Source organism: Oryzias melastigma, linkage group LG3, assembly GCF_002922805.2.
Source record: "Oryzias melastigma strain HK-1 linkage group LG3, ASM292280v2, whole genome shotgun sequence".
Taxonomy (NCBI): domain Eukaryota; kingdom Metazoa; phylum Chordata; class Actinopteri; order Beloniformes; family Adrianichthyidae; genus Oryzias; species Oryzias melastigma.
The window spans coordinates 13,013,189-13,023,101 of record NC_050514.1 but is presented as its reverse complement, the minus strand read 5'-3'; the positions used below and the strand labels follow the sequence as shown (position 1 = coordinate 13,023,101).

At 33.6% G+C, this 9,913-nt stretch overlaps 1 protein-coding gene and 1 long non-coding RNA gene across 6 annotated transcripts in view; one reads left to right on the top strand and one right to left on the bottom strand.

The window, feature by feature from the left end:
* Positions 1–6,418, bottom strand: part of LOC112160910 (protein diaphanous homolog 3) — a 143,425-nt gene extending 137,007 nt beyond the window's left edge. For 2 of the 5 annotated variants that reach the window (XM_024295803.2, XM_024295808.2), the window contains exons 1-5: positions 6,218–6,333; positions 5,751–5,901; positions 4,064–4,096; positions 3,070–3,252; positions 2,611–2,715 (exon numbers count right to left, since the gene is read on the bottom strand). In XM_024295803.2, coding sequence (XP_024151571.1) covers positions 2,611–2,715; positions 3,070–3,252; positions 4,064–4,096; positions 5,751–5,867 — 438 coding nt within the window. In that variant the 5' untranslated portion in view covers positions 5,868–5,901; positions 6,218–6,333. The other 3 variants (XM_024295804.2, XM_024295805.2, XM_024295807.2) reach the window with 3 other exon arrangements.
* A 504-nt stretch (positions 6,419–6,922) lies between these two features.
* LOC118597957 overlaps positions 6,923–9,913 on the top strand; it is an 8,651-nt gene continuing 5,660 nt past the window's right edge. The window contains exons 1-2 of the long non-coding RNA XR_004946987.1: positions 6,923–6,979; positions 8,439–8,480. This is a non-coding gene — a long non-coding RNA (uncharacterized LOC118597957). The remainder of the gene's footprint in view (positions 6,980–8,438; positions 8,481–9,913) is intronic.

Sequence of the window (9,913 nt, the reverse complement as noted above, 5' to 3'; positions counted from 1 at the left end):
AGGGACATATATAAAGAAAATGCAGAGTAAAACTGCATTTCTGAGTATTTCTTCCTTCAAATCGTTGTGAATCAGGAACGGATTAAAAAAAAAAGCCATTGGAAAAATCTTGTAGCAGTGATGTAGGTGGCTCATGATTAGAAATCAGTTTAAGACATTGAAAATAAACAATGCAAAATTTGAAGTAGCATACTTCCAGAAGTATCAGCTGCTCATGTAAGTGCAAAACATACAGGACAAATGTTTAAATACCTAAAGCCGCAAGGAGTTTCTGACAATCTTTAGACAAACTTTGTACATGTGACCTTGCTTAACATAAATTAATTACTCATCAAACACAGAAAATCTCCAGTTTTGTGAGGTCCAAGTTTAAAATAAAAAAATGTATTTTTTTCATATGTATATAAAAAAACACCTACAGTTTAACATTTTAAAGTCCCCCTCAGATAATTAATTTTTTGAGTTTATAACATGTATGTATGGCATTTTTCTTATGAAAGAGATCAAATGTAATAAGAAATTTTGTTTTTTGCATTTATGAGTATTTCTCCTTCAGATCAACATGAAAATTTTTTTTAGACATTTAGTTTGTGGATTTTTTTACTAAAAACTTAATGATCATAATTAAAACACTAATGGGAAAGATTTTTTTATTTAAAAAATGTCATAGGGGGACTTTAAGAACTTTAGGTTATTTTTTTCATCATAACTCTTCAACCATTTAAGTAATTGACAGAATTCCAGTTAATTCTGAAGCAGACAAAAGCAGCACTGTAATGATATGCAACACTTTACAGTAGGGAAGTGCTGACACAGTCACCGTTAATAAGCTGATTCGGATGTAGAAAAAAACAGCTATACTCTTTTTGTTCCAGTTAAGAATCACCTGATTCACTTTGATTGCATAGACGGTTGAAAAGTTATCGTAGGTCAAAGAGCATCTCCTATTTAGGTGTCACTCTGGTGTTAAAGAGTTTTAACTACTATTTAGAAAAATGCTGATAATTGTATGACACCCAGGATGTCATGTGTTCCTCTGGAAATGTAAAGATAGGTCTGCATGTGGTTATGGCAACACAGAAAAGATGGGTCATCAGGTGTTTTTTGTTTTCTTTGGGGCCTTTTGTGATAGCATTCTATTCCATGGTCTATGTACAGTCATGTGACTATACACAAATGTACTGAGGAAAAAAAACAAAACAATATAATCTAGTTAAGCCGTATTGAAATACTGACTGAGAGTAAGTTGTGGTCCTCAGAAGGCTTAAAACAATTATCTTTCTCAACAGATTTTTCTATCATATGCAAAGGTCTAACCCTGGCATTTTCATAAAACCTGCTAAATGAAACACTCACATAATAAAGACAAAACTATAGACAAGCTTAGTTATGTACTCTCTTGACATTTTGAAAAGTACATTTAAGAATATTTTATTCTTGCAACTAAAACAGGAAAATGAAAACACCATATTCTGAATAAAGACTGCTGTTAAGTGAAAAAAATATACATATATGCAAGACATTTCTGCTGTTATTTTCATAGTTTAAAGTATAAACAGGTATAACAACGCTCTACACAGCGTGGGTACTGCCAGCAAATGAACACTTTGGCCTTTCTGGGATAGAGGGGCTGAGTCAAGATTCAGTGACTGTTACAGGGAAAGAACGCTGTCGAAGGTCAGCAATTACTTTGTGTAACAACACAGACGGAAATTGTTTCTCAACAATGCTATCTACAGAAATCTTGCTGGAAGCACACTTGATTATGTCAGTGGTCAGGCAACACAGCAGCTATGTTGCTGGAAAGGTTGCTAAATTAGGGTGGCTTGTCCTTTAGGCAGTGTTTCCCAACCCTGGTCCTCAAGTACCCCTGCCATGCATCTTTCACCCTTTTTTTTGCCTCACATCTAACACACCAGTTTCTGCACATCAGCTCTGCAGAGGCACGATAATGAGTCACAGTTATTTAAATCTGAAGAAAAAGGTAAAACATGCAGGAGTGCTTAAAGACTAGGGTTAAAAGAAACTGCTGATTTTATGACTTTCAAATTCAGCTGAAGGGCTGATGTCACTTGTTGACTGAAACAAAATCTGGCCATGTGCAATATAGTATAAGTATTATATAGCAAGAGACCTCTTGAATAATGATCTAAATCATCCAATGTCACTGGAACGACAAAGAAAACAACCCGATATGTTTTTAAGTATTTCCTAAAAGAAATAAAAACCCTTGAAATATATTTTAGAATTTGTCTTACAGTAAATACAAAATATAATATGATATATAATGCACAAAAAAATTAAAAGGTTAAATTTTATGTATTTATTTTATATATGGTGCGTTACAACCTTGAAAGCACTGTGACTTGGGGTCATAAATGTTCTGGTAAGAGAAAAAAAAAGTGGACTTTACATGACTACACACAGATTATAAATCAACACCAGTTGTGTAATCATTTCTACAGCAATTACTTGCATTACTTTGGATTGATTATGCGGTGAAAGTACAGAGGCTAAAAAATATTGAGTGAATTCAGGAGCAACTTGATCACTTATGCACAAAGCTATGGTGATGAGGTAACTGACAACATTTATTAAACTAAAACTCACAGTTTTGGAGGCAGCAAAAATATACTGGATGACCATTTCTCGCTTTGTGTTGAGATCCTTTTCTCGCAAGGGAGCCTTTTTGTCCTCATTTAAGTTCATGTCCTCCTGAAACAAAGACATAATTTCAATAAACAAAAATGTGTTTTGTCTTAACAAGCAGACTGTGGCTACACCAGAGTGAGATTCTACACTTTGTAATTACATAGATGATAAGGAATCTCTGTTAATTTAAGATTGCAGGATTTTGAGTTATATTTTAAGCAGTGCAAACATCTAGAAGTCCATAAAGTGTCAATTATGGTACAGAAAAATAACCTAACAATTCAACTATAGCTATAAACTAATACCCATTGTGGATGCATGGGATTTATAACATCAGCAAGGTTGCAAAAAATAAAATTAGAAATTAGAGCTAAAGTTTATTTTTGTGCCAAGTTCAAAGGCTCTAAAAAAAATTACCATCATTTTTTCAAACATGGCCAAGATTTCTTTTTCAGAGGTTATCTTCGATGACACTTCTTCAAAGTGATGCAAAGTGGTTGAGGACGTCGTTGACCAATCGCTTGTGTTGCTCTTAGAAAGCGTCAACGGGGGGCGCTCCTTTTTACTACCAGGGATTCGAATACTGGCAAATCTGTCCAGCTGAAAAGAGAAAAACAGAACTGGGACGTTAAATATTTCTCAGTATTATTTATATGAAAAAAGAAGAAAGGAAGTTATGAAACATTAAAGACCCACTCCACTGAAAATTGCATTTTTTGGTGTTTTCAACATATACTTGTGGCATTTTTGTCATAATGGAGGACATGTCCATAATAAATTAAGATTAAAATTGCATTTCTGAGTATTTCTTCATTCAAATTATTTTCGATCAGAAACAGATGAAAACCGACAGTTTGAAAAAGCTTTTTTTTTTTGTTTAAACGCTAATGCTAGTTTGGGCTTCTGAGATGCTACAAGCTAGCAGGAGAGAGTGTAAACAAACAAATGCTGGGAAATTAGCAGAGCTAAATTCAAAGTTAACAGTCCAGCCCACAAACTAAAATTGAATTTCCAATGAGCTCCTGCTGCACTACAGAAAATATGTCTTAAAAATGACACAGGCTTTTTGATTGTGGCTAACAACTGCAAAATCATAATTAAAAAACCCCTAGGAACAATTTTACAACAGACAAAATATAGTTGGAGTGGGACTTTAACAAGCATGGAAAAAGAACTAGTATGTGAGATATAAAGCAAAACCAAACCTCCTGCAAAGTTGACAGGATAAATAATCAGTTAGTGAAAAAAGAGAAACTCTAATATGTCATTTAATCTAATGAGTCACAATAACCACAAACTTTATTGTTACTCATGCAAATGAAAAGTCTGAAAAATAAAACTATGTTAGATCGTGCAGAGACTTAAAAATAATAATAATAATAATAGATGGTTCCAGTTTTTCAAAGCTTACCACATCATCTGTGAGGTTTCTAAAGGGCAAATGCTAAAGATGGAAAGCAGAAAAAGAGAGCCAGTATATAAATCTGCATTATCACTTGGCAGTCACTAATACATCATCATTTTAATTTCTACGAAATACTATAATACATTTAGTGGTTGCCATTAACATCTGGTTGGTTTCAATAAAACAAAAGTCTTTATGGAGACATAGTAATAGAAGAAAACCTACTCTATATATATATATATATATATATATATAAATATTTTTACATTTAAGATTTTCTGAACCATGCAATAGTTGTTATCTCTTCAGGAGTCTGCCTTTTAAAATGAGAAATATTACTGACAATGTTGAGAGAATATATAAAAATGTATAGCAGCTCATTCTGCTGCGTTTCTATTAAATATTACACATCTGATCGATGAAAACTTATAACGAAAGATGCTGTCAGGTCTGGGCATCCACACAAGGACAGAGTAGAAGCATCTGATGTTAAACACATCAGTCCATCAAAATTTATGAGCCCAATTACAGCTAGCAAATAACGTTCATCATTCTTTTTTTGGTTTGTTGGGATCTTTTAATGTTTTGGGGTTATTTTTCACACTAATGATGATCACTTCTATGTCATTAACATTAAAGTCTCTCTGTTCCTTCTAGTAAATGCAAGACATTTAGCAATGAAAGGGGATAGAAAAATCTTTCATGCACAGAAATTCAAATTTAACTAAAAATCTGCAAACATCAACAATAAAACATTCATTTATTTTGTTATCTCAAAACGCGGGTTTCAGATCAAAACTAGGCATACATTTGTGGTAGACATAGATTTATTAAATTAATGCTAGAATTTCTTCTTTTTTTTAAACAAAAAATGACTTCCAAGGGCAACAGCTCTGAGTTTTTCTGGATAAATAACACAGATAAACACCAGAGGACAGTCTTAAACGGTTTGTAGTAGCAGGAAACACATGGATTAGTGTTAGCTTAACCCTGGGCTAATTTTAACCTTCAGAGTTCCAACAAGAAAAACAAACTCAAAAATGAAAAATAAATACAATAAAAAATACTTTTCCTTTTTTGTCATATATCTGGCACTTTATTCATAAATGAATGTAATTTTGGTGTGAACAAGTACTTTACAAAGTCAAAATATCTGCAATCCAGATCAAATGATCTCCCAGACCCCAATTCTAACAAATGAAAAAGATGTATTACAAACTCCTCATATGTTAGGTGGTATATATAAAAGGCCTGGTATGTTGTTAGATAAGTAAAACTGGTAAAAGTTGTCTTTTTATATTTTATTTACCTTTTATTTTGTCTTTACTCCAACATATGGGTCATGTTTATATAGATAAATATATCGTATTACAAACAAAGCAGGCCAAAATATCACACGTGTGACAGTGCAAAAACATAAATAAAAGTATATGCATATTTGCATAAATATACTTGCTTGTTCTTGATTACACAATTGTTTGTTTGTTTGTTTTATTTTTTACTTTTGTCTTCCAGTCATGTGTTAATGGAAAAAAAATGGCTGGTCCTCATTGTACTGATACAAAGACAAACATATTAAATTCTTTAAAAGATATATTTTGGGGGGACTATAATCTGTTGTTTCTTATGAGACTTGTAATTGTAAACTCCACAGCTAAAATATGAAACTATAAGGGGAGTTTTGCATACTTACAAATTTTGGTTTGCGTTCTCCATCATCATAATAGGAAGCGTGGTGACCCTTCTTCTTTTGGGGTTTACCTTCTCGTCCCACAGTAGAAGTTTCAAACCTCTGGCTGTAACTGTCCATGTTAGCCTTCTGCCTCTTCTCCGCGGAGTGATACCTAGGTGGGCAGTTAAGGTTAGCAGCACACCGTCAGAAATCGTGATGGACGTCTCTCGGAAAACCTTACACACAGCGATTTAGAGTGTTAATAGTAAAGCGAACGGCCAGAGAGACATGTTTGGATAGTAAACATATATACTGACACAAAAGCTGTTAATGTACCAACGGCGAGTCTCTCCAGCTAACTAGCAAGTCCACGACACCATTCAACACAGGCTTAATTTAGCGCTAATCCAATTTGAAAACTGTCACGTAACACCCCAGTTTCCAGTAGCGTGGAAAAATAAAAACCCCGCATTAAACGAAGCACTCACCGCACCAGTGCAATTTCTGACCATAAACTAGAAGAGATACAACTATCACGAGCGGTGTTGAGCGTTACCTTCTAGGAAAAATTGGACTGAATTTGACAGACCCGCGCGATGCATACGTCAACTTCCGCGTATTTGATCTAACCAATCATATCCCTGAACAACCTCCAACGTTACTTCTAATTGGCTCGTTGAGTTTGTTTACAAAGCAGAGCGATTTGATTGGTCAGTGAAAGCTGTCAATTATCTGCACTGCATAGAAGTTGGTGGTTTATTTTGCGTGAGTGTCCTGAATGGTAATTTGTCAAACCAGCTTCAAATGCCCCTCTTATATGTATTTGTGCGGGAAGGGGGTTACGGTGTGTATTTGATGTGATGTTTTCCCGTTTAGTTTGCTTTTTTTTGTTTTTTAGGATAAAAAAGTAAGACAAAAAGATATACAATTAAAAACATAGCTAAGTAATTACACAGAAAAATATATTTTTACTTTTTTATGTCACTTCAACATAAAGACACATTGGACCCAAGAAAAAAAACTGGCATATATTTTCTTTAATAATGTGCATCGGGAGTTTGTTCAAAAATATGTTTTGCATGAAATATTTGATTATTTTATTCTTAAAGTTCCACCTTTTTGCAGTTTAGATCACTAGTTGAGTTTTATCACCCACAATGCCTTTAACCTCTGTTTTTCTTTTACTCAGAACCACTGGAAACAGCTAATATACAACACACAAATAAGCAAGCACAGGACATCAAACTTGAGTAAGATAATTGAAAATGCTGTTTTCCATCAGTTAAGTGAATTCTTATCAAGAAACAACTGCTACGATGTGTTCCAGTAAGGTTTCAAACTTCACCATACCACAGAGGTGGCTCTGACCAAAGTGACTAATAATTTACATGGAAATACTGACCCCTTATGTACCAGCCAGACCTCTCTGGCCATCTGGATACAATTTTTTGATTGTTGCTAGACAACATGAACAAGTTGTATTTGGCTACTATCCTCCACATATCTAAAACTGACTTCCAGAAGGCCTTATATTATCTGAAACACTCAGTTTATTTTAATCCAGGTTAAAGACCCACCTGTTCTCAACTGCATTTGATTAGTTTTTATTCAAAAGTTTACATCCGGACTGTCACTTTTAAATTTAGTCCACAAACGTAACGCAATCTAGAAAATGGTGTGATGTAGATATTGTGTGAGTCAGATTCGGCCCTTACATTAAAACATGGCGTTTATGAGGATCAATCAAAAATATAACAGGCAAAAAAGTTATTATGTGACTTGTGTCCTGTATTTTTCAGCCATCATTCTACTGGGTCTGTGCTACCGTAAAATATGACTTACCTTTTTTTTTAATTACCCTCATGTTTTTGTAGCAAAAATGTTTACCCAGAGAGGAGGCTAAGACAATAATTACATCTGATCATCTTTGATACATGCTACATAGAACTGATCAAATTAAATGGCCTTCAAAAATGTGTCCAAGTTTTGAGCATGTACCTTTAGAATTCAGCAAACACAAACAAACACTAACCCATCCGAAGCACAGAAGTGATGTGGTAATAGAAAGTTTCATAGTATCACACTTATCCTTGCAACTTCTCCATTTCTGAACTTATTTTTTGTTATTCAAGCCATTTCTTGGAGTCAAGGGTCAAATATGAATCAAATTGTTTGCCACAGTATCAAATTTGACTTACTTTGAATTCAACCCCTCAAAAGCGTGTCATCTTCAGAGCTTTATTGTACAATATTCTTTGAAGGCCATCATGATAGTCTGTGATGTGATAAAACTCTTCAGTAATCCAAACAGAGTTGATGGTATTGTGCCTCTTCACACAATGGTAGAACTAGCCTTTCATATCAGTCAAAGAATTGTCAAAAGGTGATTCATATTCAAAACCCTTCAATGCAAACAAACTCAACCTTCAACAGTTCATCTGGAAGTGCTAAGGTTAAGACATTGCTTTGACTAATTAAATAAACAACTACTACAAAGAAAATGCTGAATTTTATTTCTGTATTTTTATTGCGATGACATTTCAGGGCAGGTTTATCAGCGCAGAGACAAACATAAACCAAAGAAGTGTTAGTGCTTTGTTAAAGAAATACTCTAAGATCATTGGAATAATTTAAAATTGATAATAGATTCATATTTTATAAAAAAGATCTAAGTCTAATCAAATTGTTCTTTTGTTTGGTGTTTTACAGAACCAATTGAAAAGGACATTAATGGACCTGGACATAGAGATGGTAACATTTGTTTCATGACAATCCAATAACTTTTCTATAAGCCTTTTGCTCCTGCCATCACATGAGCACTAAATGCTTCAGTTTTTCCACAGGTTTGGAGGGTTTCTTTTCCAAAAGCAGCTGATTTTTCCCAAAAATATTATCAGCGTTTAGAAAAAAAAGCTCTCAAAGGGCCATTTTTAAGTTGTCCAATCTTTTGTTTTAGTCATTCTTAGGTGTTTGTGTGTTTCTGATCAGTATCCTATATCATCTGTAAGTTAGGATTTCTTGCAGCTTTCTTACATCCTCGTATCTGGTAGTATTAGATTTTCCTTTTGTCTGCACAGATTCAAGAAACTATGTAAGAAGCAGCTTTAGACCAAACCATAACCCAAACTTCTCCGTGTTTCTCAGGAACAGTGTTCTTTGCTCCTTTTTTTCCTTAGTTTTTAATCTCCAGAGACTCATATGTCATATGACCCATGTTGAGGGTGGTGCATATTCATTCAGTAAGAATAAAAAAAAAATCAGAAAACACATCTTTGTTCAACCTATATAACATAATCTTTTAAAGACGTTCAATTCCATTTTGTTTAGGCATCTTATTATAGGATTTTTACAATTATTCAATTGACAAATGATTTAAGAGCAAGAATTTAAAGTTGTTGATTGTGAATGCATTTTTACTTCATGCTACTTTTTCACCTTCACATTATTCTCTGTCATTTACAGAGATATACTGTAAGGACAATTTTGTTCATGTGACTTCATAAAGAAATAGAACATTCATCACAGTAAAGAGGAGCGCAAAACAAAACTTACTTGTCTGTTCCTTCTTAACTTCTTTTTGGGGTTTAGTATGCTTTAATAAAACTACTTTGTCATCTTAACTTCTGTAAGTTACTGAAACCTTCACAAAATAAAAAAAAATGCAATTGAAATACTTTTTAAAAATGTAAAAATCACAGTAAAAAACAACAAAGAATTGTTTAGGTGCTCACAAAGTTCCAACAAAGCTGAATAAACTCAACACTGTTACCCAATCAGAAAGCAGAAATTGTTTCAGTCATTCTTGATTCGATTATACCTTTTAAAATGAAAGTGCAAAGCTATTTATTTTCAACAAATTGAATGTGACACAATAAAACTCAAAGCATTTGTTTCACATAAACAGCTCTAACAAAGTTTAATAGCAAACCATTTTTTAACTTTCAGGTCACATAAAAAACGTTCAATTATATTTTGTTCCTTACGCATTTTTTCAAGAGTAATATTTCACCGTTTCACAATTGCTGGGTCCCTGCAGTAAATATCATTTTCTGTTGATGGTTGAACTGAGCAATTTTACAGTTTATTAAAGGATTTTGTTCCTTGTTGTGAATTAACCGACCAATGTAGGATCTATTTTGCATGAAATTGTACATAATCAAGGAGAAAATGTGGACCATGGAATT